General features: G+C 33.5%; 2 protein-coding genes and 1 long non-coding RNA gene across 3 annotated transcripts; 2 read left to right on the top strand and 1 right to left on the bottom strand.

Annotated features, from left to right (window-relative positions):
• Positions 1-1,358: 1,358 nt before the first annotated feature.
• LOC139505990 (uncharacterized) lies at positions 1,359-2,834 on the top strand. The gene is made up of 2 exons (XR_011659869.1): positions 1,359-1,574; positions 2,735-2,834. It is a non-coding gene; the product is annotated as an uncharacterized lncRNA (long non-coding RNA).
• A 1,379-nt stretch (positions 2,835-4,213) lies between these two features.
• On the top strand, positions 4,214-4,690 carry LOC139505991 (uncharacterized). Its single transcript, XM_071295304.1, has one exon. The coding sequence runs from the start codon at positions 4,214-4,216 to the stop codon at positions 4,688-4,690; it is 477 nt and encodes a 158-aa protein (XP_071151405.1).
• Positions 4,691-16,283: 11,593 nt separating this feature from the next.
• Positions 16,284-17,709, bottom strand: LOC139505992 (uncharacterized; the record flags this gene model as incomplete). Its single annotated transcript, XM_071295306.1, is given in 2 exon segments — positions 16,284-16,754; positions 17,119-17,709. Coding segments are annotated over 2 exon segments (825 nt in total). The 3' UTR covers positions 16,284-16,374.
• Positions 17,710-19,190: the final 1,481 nt, after the last annotated feature.

Raw genomic sequence — 19,190 nt, 5'->3', positions numbered from 1 at the left:
ATCCCATGGTACATATACTGATTTAGATTGTTGTTAAACAAGGTATTTCCTGGTACACATACTGACCTAGATTGTTGTTACACAAGGAATTCCATGGTACACCTGCTGATTTAGATTGTTGTTAAACAAGGTATTCCCTGGTACACCTACTTACTTAGATTGTTATTACACAAAAAAATTCCCTGTTGCACCTGCATACTCAGATTGTTGTTTTCATAAGTGTTACAAAAGGGATCCCTTGGTACAACTACTGACTTAGATTGATGTAACAGCAGGGATTCCCTGGTACACCTACTGACTTATATTGTTGTTACACAAGGGATTTCCTTGTACACCTACTGACTGAGATTGTTGTTACACAAGGGATTCCTTGATACACCTACTGACTTAGATTCTTTTTACAGCAGGGATTCCCGGTACACCTACTAAGTTATATTAATGTTACTCAAGGGATTCCCTGGTACACCTGCTGACTTAGATTGTTGTTACACAAGGGATTCCTTGGTACACCTACTAATTTAGATTGATGTTACAGCAGGTATTCCCTGGTACACCTACTGACTAAGATTATTGTTACACAAGGGATTCCCCGGTACACATACTGACTAATATTGCTGTTAAACAAGGAATTCCCTGGTACACCTACTGATTAAGATTGTTGTTACACAATGGATTTCCTTGTACACCTACTGGCTTAAATTGATGTTACAGCAGGGATTCCCCGGTACACCTAATAACTTAGATTAATGTTACACAAAATATTCCCTGGTATACCTACTGACTCAGATTGTTGTTACACGAAATATTCCTTGGTACACCTACTGACTTAGATTGATGTTACAGCAGGGAATCCCTGGTACACCTACTGACTTAGATTGATGTTACACAAGGGATTCCTGGTACACCTACTGACTTACATTGTTGTTACACAAAATATTCCCTGGTACACCTACTGAGTCAGATTGTTGTTACACAAGGGATTCCTTGATACACCTACTGACTTAGATTGATGTTACAGCAGGGATTCCCGGTACACCTACTAACTTAGATTGTTGTTACACAAGGAATTCCCTGGTACACCTACTGACTTAGATTGTTGTTACACAAGACAACATGTCAATGATAAGGCTATGAATGGTCAAGAAAGAATTAAATCTATATAGCTATTATCTCGAAAACATATATATATTTTTTGGCACTTTTGATTCCTTTATTAATCCCCTATCAATATAAACCAGTGTTTTAAAACGTCAATTATTTTGAAACTGAAAAGCGAATCCCTTTAATGTTCCATCATGTTTCCGTATTTCTCAGGATGTAGATATGTATCAACTTATGTTCTACTTATGTTTAGCACCTTGGTGGATAGGCCTATCGGATGTTGAGACTGAAGGATCATTTCAGTGGACTTCAAATCAACAACTAACTTTTACTGACTGGTATCAGGGTCATCCACTTCAACCGGATACTAAAACTGGTGCTGATTCCGACTGTGTTCTAGCACATTTTCAGGATTCATTTCAATGGAGTGAGCAATCATGTACGGATTATAATAGTCCACTTTGTGAAATCTGGTAAGTATTCATTATCTTTTTGAAATAAGATACATGTAAATCCTTTAACCGTTTAGCTTTCTGCAAGGGCTTGTAATGATTAAATTTTTAACATGAATTACCAAATATAGTAGAATCTTTTGATTTTTCATGATAACGTCATGCTGGCTAGCAAATTGGACCTCTTTACTTTAGTAGTACAGATGTCATAAGATAAACATAGGACAAAATCGCAAATGTCTTAACAAAAAGCATGATTTTAATTAACAATGATACCGTGAAATTATTTTCTGTTTTCTTTTTCTTTCTTGTTCTCTTATTTTATCTTGTTAGTTTAAACATATTTATTTATAGTGGATTGGGAAACAAGTTTCGCAACTTACATTAATCCCTTTCTACTTTGTGGGTGCGAGTGCTGCCTTGTAGCGGCATTAGCCTACTCTTTTTCGAAATCTACAAGGATGTCTTTAACGTGCAAGAGATATGGCTCTCCCTTAACAAGGGTCAGCCATTTATCGTCCCCTTCCGACGGACTATCATCTGTTTCTTAAGACCATACTCGCAAATGGTGTCAAGGGAGAGCCAAAAATTGAGTTCCTGAAATTTTCATCCCGAACGGGAATAGAATCAGGAACCTTTTTGTTAGTAGTCCGATGCACTAACTACTACACCACGGCTCTCTCTTGTTATCCGTCGTTTGCCATTGATAAACATATTTATATTCCGTACATGATATAATAGGTTTTTTTTCTTGTTCTCTTGTTTTATCTTGTTATCCGTCGTTGATAAACATATTTATATTCCGTACATAATATAAAAGTTTGTTTCATTGCCTTAGAGAACTTGTCAATTTATGTTTATATTGATATACTTATGCATTCATAAAGTGTTTTGAGCAAATATGTATCATTTTAACTTTTAGTTTCACATGTACAATTTGGAGTTTAGTATGACGTCCATGATCATTGATCTAGTATATTTATTTGTTAAGAGGCCAGCTGAAGGACGCCTCCGGGTGCGGGAATTTCTCACTGAATTGAAGACCTGCTGGTGACCTTATGCTGTTGTCTGCTCTATGGTCGGGTTGTTGTCTCTTTGACACATTCCTCATTTCCATTCTCAATTTTATGAAATATGTTCTAAAAGTGCTCAGATGTAAGTTTCCATTTTGTCTTTTGTAGATAACAGAAGAAGTCGTTGATTGGGACACATACAAAAAGCTTTTTCGAACATGCATTTGGTCATTATAACAAGATTTAATAAAACAATTCCCAAAGACAACGTTGTATTATTACTGTATATTTGCTACCTACAGACATTTTGCTACAGTCTTATATCTTGTTTACTGCTTGACGAAATTTACCATTGCTGTCCATTTTTGGGATTGACTGTCGGTTTTTTCTAAAGTACTTCTGAATTATTTTAGAACTCGGTATTTTACTGAAATAAGGTTTTTCAGCTCCTTTGATTTTTCAACCCTGTTTACCACCATTCCCCATGTGACATTGAAAAGTCGCCTAAAAGAAATAACCCATAATTCCTTTCAACATGAAAATGGTAGCATACGCTATACATTATTTAATTTAGGATACCATCAGGCATGTTTTGTTTCAGATGTATTGATGATGTTCTTTCCATTAACAATTCGAACTTTTCTGATCGGGTTCCATTAATATATCCCCGGGAACTAGAACTTAAAGAAACAACAGACACGGATTCCACCGCCTCATTTTAGACCTGTACCTCGAATTTTACATACACAGTCATCTCAGTACCAAAATCTATGACAAACGAGACGTTTTGAATTTTGAAATTGTTAATTCTCACAACCTTCCCAACTTATTCGGTATTAAGGAGATTATAAAGAAAGACGATGTGGTATGATTGCCAATGAGACAACTGTCCACAAGAGACAAAAATGACAAAGACATTAACAACAATAGGTCACCGCACGGCCTTCAACAATGAGCAAAGTCCATACCGCATAGTCAGCTATAAAAAGGCCCCGATAAGACAATGTAAAACAATTCAAACGAGAAAACTGACGGCCTTATTTATATAAAAAAAAAAATGAACGAAAAACAAATATGTAACACATAAACAAACGATAACCACTGCATTATAGGCTCCTGACTTAGGACAGGCACATACATAAATAATGTGGCGGGGTAAAACATGTTAGCGGGATTCCAACCTTCCCCTAACCTGGGACAGTGTTATACAAGTACAACATAAGAACGAACTACACAAATCAGTTGTAAAAGGCTTAACTCATCAGATTGACAAAAATATAAAAGTGGACGTGGCCGGGTACTTATACGGTTTAATTTAAGATTTAAATTATTTAATTAGCAAAACAGTGAAATTTATATTTTTACACCTCAGTAATCACACTGGTTCAAACTAGATTTTCGTTAGTATAAACTCTTGTATTAAATTTACTCACTATATTAGTTCGCCCTTTTTATTGGATATAAACTTTTCCTTTGTTGTTAATTGTTTATTTATACTATTGCAAAGTATTTTCTATAGATTTTTGAATTTGATATTACGTTGAAATTAGATATTACGTAAAAACTACTTGGATTTTTTTTTATTGTCTTTTTGGAGTTAAAGTGACTTTTGAAGTTGATAGTAATGAACTTTTCCGCCGTTAAAGTATGTCTCGGGATTTAAGGGAAAGTAAGAACGTTACCCATAAACAATTACATTGTGTGGGAATGTCTAGCCCTAATGTTACGGAGGATGTGTTCAGTTTGGAGAAGGATATGACTCCAGTGAAGTCAAGAATACTACAGAAAGTGGAGGAAATTGAGTCGGAGGTCGACAGCAATGACAGTGGTGAAAGCAGCGAGGAAGACAAGGAGTTGCAGAGGTTAAAGAAGGAGCACAAGTCGCAGGAGAAGAAAGAAAAGATCAGGAAGGAAATAGAGAAGGAGAAAACGGAGAAAACGGAGAAACAAAAAGGTACTGCTAAAATAGATGATTCTCTTAACATTAATACTTTAAGAAAATGTCCTTCAATTAAGAAAAGGCAGAATCGGCTGTTAAGAAAAATTTTAGAAATTGATTCAAATGATTCGTCTGATGAAAGTGGAAGTACCACTTCTAGCGGTGAGTCCGATGAATTAAAGTGATTCTTTAAAAAAAAAATCCAAAAGACACAAAAGCAAGAAAAAGTCTGTTTTTTTTTATCAATTGCGCAATCAAAATTGCAGTTTGAATACGCGGGGTCTAAAATCAATTTTGATGATCTTGAGTTTAATTTATTTGTGGCTGGAGAATTTGAAATTTTGTCCTCTTCAAAGATAGGTGATGTCGAAAGAATTGGTAGAACAAAGCTGTTGAAAAAAAATTACGTATTATACAGAATTGTATGAGTGGAAGGATTTGAAAAAAATGTATGCTCATACAATAAGGCAGATTGAAAATGGCTTGGCTGATTGGTCCAAAGATTTCAGTGAGATTGAAACTCCCATTTTGATAAAATATGTAAAATCAGATGTCAAGTCTAAAAAATCTATTCAGTACGGGGAAAACAAATACCAGTAAAGAAAGAAGAGACTGTGTTTTATTGTTCGCATTTTCAAAGAAAAAAAATGTGTGCATAATGATTCACATTATGGCAAAATCCGAGGTGTCAATAAGTACCTTCAACATATTTGTGCGACTTGCTGGAGAGAAGATAACAGAAAGGCTTATCATCCGGAATCGTCAGAAAGTTGTCCGCATCAAACTAAATGACTGGCAATGAAAAATGTGTTTGGTAAATGTACAATGTTAAATCCACTAGCAGAAGTTTTTTTTACCAAGTTATATGAAATCGTTGGAGAGTGATGACAAACTTGATAATGATAAGGTGGATAATCTTGACAAGGGAAATGCATCTATTAAAGAGTGTACACATTTTTGTAAAAAATACAAGAAAGATTTATTGTGTGATGTAAATGTAGACACATTAAATATTAAGATTAATAAGGTTGGTTTCGTTGCTCAGGATAAGCTGAATGATAATGAGTTTAAAAATACTATTGAAATACATAATCAAATTGTTCAATCAGGTTACCCAAATTATTTGGGTTGTAGAATTCCAGTTAAATCTGGAATAAATGTAGATTTTTTTAGGGAAAATTTGATAGACTATGACGATGAAATCATTTGCGAGTTTTTACAGTTTGGTGCACCGATTGGATATCAGGGTGAAATGTTAAATGAAGGTTCATCTTAAGTTAAGAATCATAAAGGGGCTACAGATTTTCATGATGAAATTTTGGCTTACTTATTAAAGGAAGCTACATATGGAGCAATAATTGGACCGTTTGACAAAAATCCTTTTTCTTGTCATTTCAAAATTTCACCGTTAAATTCGGTGTATAAAAAAGACTCGGTGGAACGAAGGGTCACTTTAGACTTAAGTTTCCCACCTGGAAGATCCGTAAATGATTTTATCGCAAAGGATGTTTATTTAGGTGGAAAGGTTCAATTATCGTATCCGAAAGTTGATGATTTAGTCGGAATAATTAAGGATAGAGGTGGTAAGTGTCTGGTTTTTAAGAAGGATTTGAAAAGGGCCTACAGGCAAATTCCAATTGATCCAGGTGATTTGCATTTAGTTGGTTTTCAGTGGGATAATAAGCTCTTTGTGGATCGTGTTCTTCTTATGGGTTTACGGTCTAGTGCTTTGATTTGTCAAAGAATCACTACAGCTGTTAGTTTTATGTTTTATAAGATGGTATACATGGTTATCAATTATCTAGATGATTTTGTGTGGTGCGGATACGGTGGATAAAGCTGATGAAGCTTATATTGCTTTAGGTGCATTACTAGATAGTTGTGGGCTAGAGGAGTCAAAGCAAAAATGGGTAGCTCCTACTACGAGGATGGAATGTTTAGGAATCACAGTTGACACTGTGAAGTTGACTTTGGAAGTTACTTCTGATCGTGTTCTAGATTTCGTTGTTAGTTCAGGCTTGGTTAAGAAAGAAAAAAGCTTCTTTAAGAGAGTTACAGTCAATTCTTGGGGAACTTCATTTTGTGTCCACCTGTGTACGACCTGGTAGATTATTTGTTAGTCGTTTGTTGAACTGGCTTCGTAGTGCTTACCCTTCAAATGTCGTAGGCAGTGGACATAAGATATATAGAAAGATTCCGGTAGAGGTACAGAAGGACTCATTGTGGTGGCATAGGTTTCTGTCGAGCTATAATGGTGTCTCTATGATGTCTCTTGAAGATTGGTCGTCTCCAGATGAGATTTTTTCAAGCGATGCTTGTTTAGAAGGGTTTGGAGCTATTACTTCAAATCTGTATTTTCATGCTGTGTTTCCTTCTGATATCACAAACGATCAATTACATATCAATTGTTTGGAGTTACTTGCTATTGTAGTTGCTGTTAAAATTTGGGGAAAAAAATTTTACTGGAAAAAAATTCTGATCTTTTGTGATAATGAGGCGTCTGTTCAGGTCATCAATTCAGGTTCATCTAAGGATGCTTTTATGCAAACTTGTTTGAGAGAGCTTTGTTTTATTCAAGCGATTTTTCAGTTTGAAGAAACATTTTAGGTGTAGAAAATAGACTTGCTGACTATTTGTCTCGATGGTATTGTAGTCATAAATACAGAGAGTTATTTAAGTCAGCTATTTCAGTAGATAGATATGAAGAGGTACCAGTTCTCATGTCAGATTTTTTCATTTTTAAATAATTGGTAATTTATTTTACAGAGTTAGAGGTTCTGCGGTTTCAATGTAAAGATTCTGCTAAGCATGCTTTTGCGGAGAGTACTTATAAAAATAAAAAAACTCAGTTAGAATCATATTTTATGTTTTGTATATATTTTGAACTTATTCCTGTTCCGTCTACAGTTTATGTTATGACATTATATGAACAGTTTCTAAGTAGAAGTTTTAAATCTGTTGACTCTATCAAGAATTATATTAGTTCAATAAAATATCTGCATTTATTGTTAGATTTAGAATATCCACAGTTTGAAGCTTTTCATTTGAGATTAGTATTAAGAGGTTTATGTAGAATTAAGGCACATTGTCTAAAACAGGCATTGTCAATTACTCCTCACATTTTATTTCAAATTTATAATAAGCTAGATATGAATAGTGCGCATGATGCTACCATATGGTATTTATTTTTACATGCCTTTTTTCTTATGTTTAGAAAATCTAATTTGGTTCCAGATTCCGTTTCTACTTTTGATCATAATAAACAGTTTTGTAGGGATAGTATTATTTTCGATTGTTAGCGTAAGCTATTATTGATAAGTGTTAAATGATCGAAAACCATTCAGTTTGGTGAGAGAGAATTATTAATACCTCTAGTCTTAATACCAGATTCTCCATTGTGTCCCGTTCAAGCTTTTTTGAATATGAAGTCTTTGGTTTGTAGTACTTCTGATAAGAGTTCAGCTTATTGTTTTATAAAAAATATATTATGTGTACCTGTCACGTATAGACAATTTCAGTCAATACTGAAACAGTTAATTACTGATATTGGTATAGATGCGTCGTCATATTCTACACATAGTTTTAGGCGAGGGGGGGGGGGGGGGGGGGTCGGGGGGCTAGCTGGGCTTTTGCAGCCGAAGTACCTACGGAAGTAATTCAATTGTACGGAGATTGGAAAAGCGATGCTTACAAGAGATATTAAAATTTTCATTAGACGATACGATTTCAGTAGCAGAAAAGATGACGGCACATATTTCAAATGTTTTATTATAAATTTTACAGGGAATTTCTTAGAAAAAAGGGCAACCATTGTGTCAGCGTCTATACCTAAATATGTTAGTGGAATAGATGGGTGTACAACTCAGGCCTTTCCTGGTGCCACTATTGGTCGTCTTACTGAATTAATTGCATCTGGGAAAGTCGATTTAATTTCATTAGATTTCGTTAGAGTACATGTTGGTACTTATAATATTTCTTCGACTCAATCCGTAGATACTATTATGTCTTATTTCGGAGATTTAATTCACAAGTTAAAAAAGAAGACATTTTCTAAGTTGATATTTACTTCTATTCTTCCTAGACCAGTTGATCACATGAAAACTGGAGCTAAAGTTAATAAAGTTAATGCTGAGTTAAAAAGATTGTGTAAAAGAAATAATTTACTATATTGTAATTTGTATAGGAGTTTCTTACTCGACAATATTCCAGATTCTTCCTTATTTGCTCCGAGAGATGGGCTTCATTTAAATTTTGCTGGTACAGAAATTTTCAGAAAAAAAGATAATCAACATTATTAAGCATCAGAGTATTTAAATTGTAATGTGTTACAATTGTGTTTTTTTTTACTTCATATATGTATATTATTTACTATAATTATTCTTTTTTCTCTTTTCAGAGAACTTGCATCCTGAATATGATGTTGGTTTTCCTCTAACTACTCAGGATCTACATACATTCTGAGTTGGTTTGCTGTTTGTCCTTTCATTATCTATACACATTTTGAAAGGATGGAGCTTATTTGAAGAGAGAAAAAAGAGTGACAATAGTATTTCTGGTGTTTATCATGATTAACTGTTTTGATAGTTAGTATTTTTTTGGCGGCCTTGTAGGCTTGGCGGATGTTTGCCAAAAAATATATTTATAATATATTTATGTTTATGTATTTTCATTTGTGTATTTAATTATTTATGATATATTGTGTTTTGTAATATATTGAAAAAAAATTTATAACAGGCAATACAAATTATACCTATTGACTTCCTTTTATTTCACCCACTTGATAATTGGTTTAATTTAAGATTTAAATTATTTCGCCCTTTTAATTGGATATAAACTTTTCCTTTGTTGTTAATTGTTTATTTAAACTAATGCAAAGTGTTTTCTTTACATTTTTGAATTTGATATTACGTTGAAATTACCCACCCTCCCTCCCATTTAGATTTTTTCCTTTTATAAATTTATAGCGGCGGATGTTTGCCAAAAAATATATTTATTATATATTTATGTTTATGTATTTTCATTTGTGTATTTAATTATTTATGATATATTGTGTTTTGTAATATATTGAAAAAATATTTATAACAGGCAATACAAATTATACCTATTGACTTCCTTTTATTTCACCCACTTGATAATTATCCCGACAAAAAAAGACACAATGAACATATCTGAGAGTACTCGCAGTTATCTGACAGCTAGTTCAAAGCCACTAACAACTAATAAAAATATCAGGTTCTTCTCAGACTTTGTAAAAAGTCACCAGTGTTGATGAACAAGGGGTATGTAAATAAACTAATCCTAGATGCCAGGATTGGCATTTCATATTTCGCCGGACGCACGTTTCGTCTACAAAAGACTCATCAGTGACGCTCGAATAAAAAATGTTAAAAAGGCAAATAAAGTACGAACTAAAAAAACGTCTCGAACTTTTTCTAAAAAATATCATCGGAAATAACAACACCTTGATGATAAATATTCCGTATCAACTTCACATATAATACATGCAGGTCTTGTGGAATAGATTCTGTATGTTCTGCGTACTGACGATGTTGATCATCATAATAAAGTGTTATACTGTTCTTTTATTTGTCTTTACTAATAATACTTTTACTGTTTGGTCTGTTTTTGGGATATCCGTTTGACGTGGCTCGGCACTTATGTGACATATCAATGTGTTGTTTGCATTATCTTTTAATTTTGCTATAAGATTCAAAAATAAACAAGAAATGAACGTGGTTGTTAAATGTGATTAATGCTTTTTGTGCCTCTTTGTTAATTAAATTGAAAATGAAAATTGGGAATGTGTTAAAGACACAATAACCCGACCATAGAGCAGACAACAGTCGAAGGCCACCAATGGGTCTTCAATGCAGCGAGAAACTCCTGCACCCAGGGGCGTCTTTCAGATGGCCCGAAACAAATATGTTCATAATGAACGTCATTCTAAACTCAAAATTATATAGAAGAAACTAACATAAAAAATCATACAAGACTAACAAAGGCAAAAGGCTCCCGACTTGGGACAGGCGCAAAAATGTGGCGGGGTTCAACTTGTTTTTTTAGATTTCAACCCTCCCTCTATACCTCTAATCAATTCAGATTAAAAAAACACACACACATACAACAATACACACAATAAAACTCAGTTTAAGAGAAGTCCGATTCCAAGGTTAGAATAGGTAACGAAAGAAAATAAATAAAATGACAATAATACATAAATTAACAAAAGACTACTAGGTACTGACATGTCAGTTTCAGATCATCTCAATTAATCTGGTTCAAAGATTATGTCATTATGAGTATACCAAGCACAATCCCTCCCGTTAGGGGTTTAGTATTATACCATCATAAAATATATGACATATGATTGGATTTTTGGTGTTTTACTGCCATTTAAGCACCGCATTTAGGCTATTTCGTGGCGGCCAATTTTTATTGGTGGAGGACTACGGAATGCCCGGAGAAAACCATCTTCGATAGGAAAAATGACACTCCTAGTCATTTCAGATTGGAATCGAGTGCATCCGCTCGAGCGATGTTCGAACTCACAACCTGTGTTGACTGGCTAGACCACTGGGTCAAAGAGGCCCCTAAAATATATGAGAAGAACATAACCCGTATCATGCCAATAACTGGTTTCTAACAGCGGTATACTTCTGTTGCCTATATTTAAAAACAAAAGTGTTTAATTCCGTTGCACAGACCCTATACTTGAAGCCATATTAAAGCCAAAATATCCAGTCTTTAATGACCTGACAGCAGTATCGTAACTAAATCCCTTCTTAATAAGTCTGTTTAAAAGTTTTGTTAGCTTTTGAGGTGAAACTGACATTTTTGTGCTATGTAAAGAATATTACCATAAAAGATTGGATGTAAAATGCATGAACGTATAAGATATCTGCATGTTGAGGTTTATTTATGAATGATGTCATGTGTCGATGATAAAATTTAGTAAATGTTTTGACTAGTTTGTGATATCGCACACTTTGGTGTAATAATTTTTCAGTAATAAATAAATCTCAATTTCTTTCGCTAAAATATAATACGTACACGAGTGATTCGTACAAGATATTCCCGTGCTTGCATTTCCTATCATGATTTTCTTGATAGAGGGTTGCTGCACACAAGAAAGCTATTAAAGCAAGAGTTCCAAATGGTGAAGTTGAAATCAACCCTTCGGAAATATTACGGACCCTATCACGAGTTGGTTGACCGTTATGGAATGACCGTTTCACAAATGATATCGGATATGTTCCTAACGTCGTAACCATAATCCCCTTCCCTTTCATGAATGTGACCTATCGAATTAGACTATTTACCGGATTTGTTATCACATAAGCAACACGACGAGTGCCACATGTGGAGCAGGATTTGCGTACCCTTCCAGAGCACCTGAGAACACCCCTAGTTTTTGGTGGGGTTCGTGTTGCTTATTCTTTACTTTTCTATGTTGTGTCATGTGTTCTATTGTTTGTCTGTTTGTCTTTTTCATTTTTAGCCATGGCGTTGTCAGTTTATTTTTGATTTATGAGTTTGACTGTCCCTCTTGGTATCTTTCGTCCCCCTTTGAAATATATAAACATCCTCTTAAAATTAAGAATTAACGATAGGAATTGAAAAATCATCCCTTTTATTATAATTGTTTTGTATTAAACTTCCTGTTAATGACATAGATATCAATATCGTTTGATTTTGATTATGATTGCGACACGGTGATGACTGATGTACTCTTATTTTAACAATTTTATTTATCATGTCTGTTTTGTTCACCCATCGTTGTCAATATAATTTGATGTAACTGTTATACAAGTGAGAGGTTTAGCGCTATAATACCAGGTTCAATCCACAATTTCTACATACGAAAATTCTGACGAGGTTGCAAAGCTGGCACTCCCTTTAAATTTTCTTATAAACAAACCAATGGTACAAAATCAATATCGCATTTTCCTTTCCTAGATGGCATAACAGGCTTAAAATGTGTCCTCTACATAATTATATATCTATGTGAATGTAGACCTCTTGTTGTTACCAGCACACCTAACTGCAATAGTCTTTGACAAATTTATAATAACAACATTGACAAGATTCAGCATTCATGGCTTTAAAATGTTCGGGGAACATAAATCCTGATAGAAGTAAATTGTAAAGAAGTACTAAGTCATTATGATCGGGTTGAAAGTTGAAGGTACAGAAGAATTGTTGAAGTGTTTCCCCCCCTTGGAATAGTGTCAACCGAAAACTAACGAATATAAACTAATTTTCGCAATATCTGATATAATCTGTATTGAACACTTGAATTTGTTGTTTTCTTCTTTAATAAATTCAGAAAACTATGACGTTCTTACCCTTTATTATATCAAAAAAATTGTTACTGGGCTGATATTATTAAAGATTTGTCTCCACAAAATAAAAACACGTTTATAAGAGAATAAAAAAAAAGAAAAGGGTCATTTACACTATATAAATAGCACATGGCTGAGAGGGTGATAGAGCAGATTGTTACCTCAAGAAAACATTGTCAAACACGGCGAAACAAAGGTTGACAATGTTTTTTCGAGGGTACTTGTCTGCTCTATAACCGTCTCAGCTATGTGTTTTTTAATTTATCATACTGAATGTCCTATCATTATTGTTTTTGCAGATTATTGTTTTTTAATTATTTTCAATGACGTCACGTTCACAACAACGTGACGGTTATTAGGAAAAACACAAAAGTGAGGCAAGAGGTTTTATTTTTTTTATTTTGACAGTCACATCTGAGTCAAAACGTAGAAAGAAGTTCAGCATGGTATTTAATAACTTTTTGCAAATGCAATTCATTGTCCTTTAAATTATCGATTTATGATTGGTGTGGACGAGAGGTGACATTTAAAAACAAATTATCTCCCGCTCAGTCATGTGATAGAGGAAATTAACAGCCTCGTATTAACCAATCAAAACATGGCATTTTAACGTGAAGTATAATAAAATCAGTTGACAATAAAATGACAAAACAGTGATACGACAAAAAAGACAAATGGTAGTACACAAAACACAACATAGACTTATTTGTAAGCCAGAGGTATCAGCGATTCTATGATAATCATTAAATCCGAAAACATATATTTCACCGGCAGATTCATTATCGATTACTTGACATTATTGACAATGCACTTTATTAAAGTACTTTTGAAAGTTCTCTCTTTTCATAAGTATGATTAACTTGTGTCATTTCAATTTTGATTAAGTTTATAAAATAAAATATGTTTAAACTAAAAATCTTTGATTTTGATACACCAGAAAACAATTGGTCTAAATCATTTATGAAATGTGCCTATTTATATAAAAAAAAGAAGTTGTGATATGATTGCCAATGATACAACTCTCCAAATGAGACCAAATGACACAGAAATTAACAATTATAGGTCACTGTACGTCCCTCAAAAATGCGCAAAGCCAATACCACATTGTCAGCAATAAAAGGCTCCGAAATGACAATGTAAAATAATTCAAACGAGAAAACTTACGGCCTTATTTATGTACAAAAAATTAACAAAGACCAAATAAACAAACGACAACTACTGAATTCCAGGTTCCTGACTTGGGACAGGTACAAACATACAGAATACCCTCCAAACCCTCCCCCTTACCTGGGACAGCATGTATTGAGCAGTAGGTAATTCATGGTTAAAAATTTGAATTACACTATAGAAAATTACATGTTTATCATATGTATCTGTATTTGGTTCGTTGTTTTTTAACTTTGCAACGTAAGAGGGGACAACTCAAATGTAAGGGAAGATAATTCAGATAAAGTTGCCTTTACAAACGAAAGTGTTGGGAATTTACCTATTTTATTACGTAAGAAAACGAGTACGGTGAACCCATATTTTGCATGTTATAAGAGCGTTCTTCTGATACTTAAACTCAAAATTCGATGGTGTTGTTTTCGTTTTTTGTCATAAAAATGATTTTGCATGCTTAATTTATACAAAATATGACAATTTTGACCAACCTGTAGCGTGAATATAAGCCACGTTCACAATAACTTATAATATTTAAAAAAAAAAGGAATTATACCCACTTCATTGTGACAAATCTTTAAAAAAAAATCAAAACTAAAATTTCCTTAATTAATGTTAATATCAAAAGCGCAAACACCTCAAACGGACAGAAAACAACTTTCATATTCCTGAATTGGAATAGGCATTTCCTTATATAGAAAATGGTGTATTTAACCTGGTTAATATGTAGTAGACTTCTCACCTAAATCATGGTCTCCTAAAATTTTATTCCATCGTCCAGTATATGTGAGGCCGACCTAGCTTGTTATTGTAATTAACATATAGCTAGCAATCGTGCTGTACAGATAAATATACTATCAAACATATTTTGGAAAAATAGTTCGTCTTTGATATATGTGGAGGGCTTAAATTGCCATTTCGAAATATATCGATATTTCGGGGGAAAGCGATTTGCCATATTTCCGAGTCCATCCTTCTCATCTTTTGTATATAGATATTAGGCTGTTATGTATTTACAAATGACATTTATCTACGGACAATCATACAAAGGACATATATTGCAAAGGAATACCGGAGATCTTCCCCAATTAACATAAAACTTTTCTAGACTATAACTTTCAATAACACTAGACTCACCATTATACGAGGAATTGTTACTGATAAGTCCCTAATCGTTTTAAGTAGAAGTACGTATTTGTTACTTCTCCCTTGTTAACAGTTTCACGTGAAAACTCAGCTCCATGATGCCGAGCCTTCGAAATAAGCTGCAACGCATTACTGCAGTCATTTAAAAAAAATGTACATATTATATAGACAATTTGTCTATTGTCTGTTTAATTTTTCAATTTAACATAAAAGTTTACATATTTTGCAAGATAGTACATGCAAATATTGGTGTGCAAAACATTTTCATATTTGTTTGTTTTCGTTGAAGTATGGAAATAAGACAATGTTCATGCGTTCATATTTGATACCTAACATTTTCACTCAAATTAAATGTAGATGAAACTGCATTGAAAGGTTGAGACTTTTTTTTTTCATTTATATAGTAACATTATAATTGAAAAAAAATAATTTTCCATGTTTCAAATCATGAACACTAATATTCCACAGTCACTGGAATGACTGTTCAGGGATATGTGTCCTTCCTGTAACTATTTATTTGTAAACGAAATAAAACTTGTTTCTCCCTTCAATATATAACAGCGGTTTTTTATGGTGTCGTCGTAGGCGTGGAGACACGGTGAAAATTTTGATGTGAAAAGATTTTGGTCATCAGAATCAAACGATCGGTAAGTAAAACTAACTATGAGCAACACGGCGCGTTATCCGAGCAGATTAATGTTACTCAGTCTTAAAAATGTAGCGTTTTGAAGACTGTTAATTTTGTTTTTGTTGTTGTTCATTATATATAGATATAGGAAAATGTGATATGAGTGCCAAAGAGACATTTCTCCATCCAAGTCGCAATTATAACGTAAACCACTAGAGGTCAAGGTACGGTGTACAACACGGAACATTGGCTGACAACGAACACGAAGCTATAAAGGACCACAAAACACCAGTTTAAAACCATTCACACGGGAAAAACAACGGTCTAATCTATATGAAAAACAAGAAACGAGAAACACTTATAAACAATTTAAACAAACATGATTTTGTAGAACTTACTTAGGCTGATAAATTTGGTCCTCCTTTAAATATCCTATTTACCATGTGTAAGTGTATACGACCAAATGCTCAGGCGGGAATATGTGTACATTTTACTGATACAACATGTGCAACTTATTTATTCAAAAGAAAGACGACCTTTAATTTCAAAAGAGATAACAAATAAGTTTTAATAGCTCCACGTTCAAAACTGGTTACTTGATTTTAGCAACGGTGAAGGTCGAATAGGTTCCGTAGACATACATTGTTTTCGAGCTTTTTACGCTGATGATATCTCCGATTCCGAGCTCAACAACGATAAATCCAGTACCACTTTGATCAACAGTTCCCGAATTTCCTGAGATGTAAACCTGGGTAATCTGTAGGGTATTTTTGAATATTTTGAAGGCAGCACCATTGGTTTTTGAGTTGACAGTAACTCCGACGACATAGAGACCACTATGTTGTGCCTTGAATGTTCCTGAAGTGGTGAGAGTTGACTTGTTTGTTATCCCATAACTTGTCTTGATATTAGTAAACTTGATGACTTTACCAGATAATACAGATCCGCTGTTGGCTGTTGCCGTGTAACCAACTGAAAAATACAAATTGTTTTATTTACGTGAATACAAGTTCTTCATAAGCTTACCTACTTTTACAAATAATGTATATAATTCTTTAATATTTTTGTCAATTCCTTGTATCTTTAAAATGGTAGAGAGTATATTATCCAGGCAGTCAAAAACAAAATGTCAGAGAAAACAGACGGTTTTGTTTTGTTTGTTTTTTTGTTGTTGTTTTTTGTTTTTTGTTGGTTTTTTTTTGGGGGGGGGGCGTTAAATATTCCTAATATGAATTTCTTGTTTTTGGTTTGTTTTAGGTTTTCTCATTTGCAATATTTCTTATAAAGATATAATAATTGCTTTTTAACTTTAACGCTTTTCATATTATGTACTCACCAAAATCGCAATAGGAATTTACTTTCTTTTGAAGTGCAGTCACAGTATCTTCTAAGCGATGACGAGCCATTCTTTCCTCCTTTAATATCTCCATAACCGAACTACTTTCATGATGAGTAACATCAGGTTCGATACTCAGAGGAGGTAAATTGTGAAGATCGTTGGTTTCTATGGGAGTAGCATCCACGAAGTCAGCACCGTCTGGTATCTCGGAATCGAGATCTATTATAGAATCATTATCTGGTGTTTCAAGTTGTAGCATATCTGCAAATTGGTCACTTTCGATAACATTATTTTCCTCTGTATCCGTGAATTGCCCTACTGCGAATACCTCATGTATCATATTAGCAAGAGGATTTTCCTGAGGCACATGAGGAAAAACAATACCGCCGTCGGTGCTTTGTACAAGCATATATACACATCCCAGCAGAACCATAGACAACATTGTGACTGACCGATTCGATATGGTGACAAGATATGTTTAATAATTTTAAATCAATTGGATATATAACTAGTTTCACATCCTCTCTTTTAAGATGTTATCCGGTCTAGTCAATATAATTGTCATGTGTAAATTGCGCATTTGTTTTTTTTTCTTTCTTTTTCAGACGTATAGTAAATAACTATACGTCCTTGTAAAAAACTATGTTTGCCTAGAATGCATTGCCATAGAATGCAGACAAATAAATTGAAGTATGACTAGAATCAAGTATTTGTGAATTCATGAATGTGACCTACCGAATTAGACTATTTACCGGATTTGTTATCACATAAGCAACACGACGGGTGCCGCATGTAGAGCAGAATCTACTTACCCTTCCGGAGCACCTGAGATCACCCCTAGTTTTTTGGTGGGGTTCGTGTTGCTTATTCTTTAGTTTTTCTATGTTGTGTCGTGTGTGCTGTTGTTTGTTTGTTTGTCTTTTTCATTTTTAGCCATGGCGTTGTAAGTTTGTCTTAGATTTATGAGTTTGACTGTCCCTTTGATATCTTTCGTCCCTCTTTTGATTTGGTGAATAAAATGTCAAATGACTATAAACGCTGAAAAATACAATTAAGGTCAAAGGTCATTGCTTACAATACAATACAGTATGATTTATTTTAAAAACACTCAGTCACATTGACATGTGAAACAAGAGGTAAATTACAAAATACAATCACATACAATTAAAGAAATAAATAAAACAACGTAGAAGAAATGAAACATATAGAAAATTACTTTACTTTATATTATAATATTTAAATATTATAATATTTAAGTTAACTTTGAAATGAATAAAGACACATTTTAAGTACGTTAATATTAGCTATAGTCAATGACAGTAGTCCTTTCATTTACATGTTTTGTCAAGTAAAGAGGTATAACATATATGCTAACAATCAGGTCAATTTAAATGCACTGAAATAATCCTTTGAGGACTGAAATCATCAGTAAAGTTTAAAATGATATGATTGAATAATTACAGAGGGTTAACAAGTGTATATTCCATGAAGTGCATATGCCAAGGATCAGATGTCGAAGGATACAAACTGGTTTTGCCGCTGTACGAAATAAATGGTTTAGGTACGAAAAGATTATAATTTATTGATCTAAATATGAAGTTCTGAATTCAAATCTTAACTGATTTTTTTTTTTTTTTTTTTTGGGGGGGGGGGCTAATGTTACTGCAAATATAAGTTAAATAACACTAAAAAGTGTACTTTATTGAAAAAGAAGAACTAATTAATTATTGTGTTAATAATCAAGTATTGCCGTAACGGATAACAGTTACAAATATGTACTTCCGACTCTTGTTTGCTGATCATATTAAATTATCTTGTTTTATCATTTAATTATCCTTCATACTCTCAATTTATTTTTCATTACTATATACTTGTCAAAAACTATATTTTGTATAAGTTATACAACCGAAAGGAAAAAACCTTAAAGGAACAAACAAAATGATTTAAGAAATACTTCTAGATAATGTCTGCAAAAGATCTAAAGGGAAGAAAGATATCGGAGGGGAATTCAAACTTATGGATCGAAAATAAACTGACAACGGTATGGCTGAAAATTAAAAAAAAAAGAC

The sequence above is a fragment of the Mytilus edulis genome, unplaced genomic scaffold, assembly GCF_963676685.1.
Source record: "Mytilus edulis unplaced genomic scaffold, xbMytEdul2.2 SCAFFOLD_1164, whole genome shotgun sequence".
Taxonomy (NCBI): domain Eukaryota; kingdom Metazoa; phylum Mollusca; class Bivalvia; order Mytilida; family Mytilidae; genus Mytilus; species Mytilus edulis.
This window is presented reverse-complemented; position numbering and strand designations above follow the sequence as displayed.

Excerpts from the sequence above, each read along its gene's own strand:
- LOC139505991 (XM_071295304.1), top strand. The coding sequence starts at position 4,214 with ATGTCTCGGGATTTAAGGGAAAGTAAGAACGTTACCCATAAACAATTA.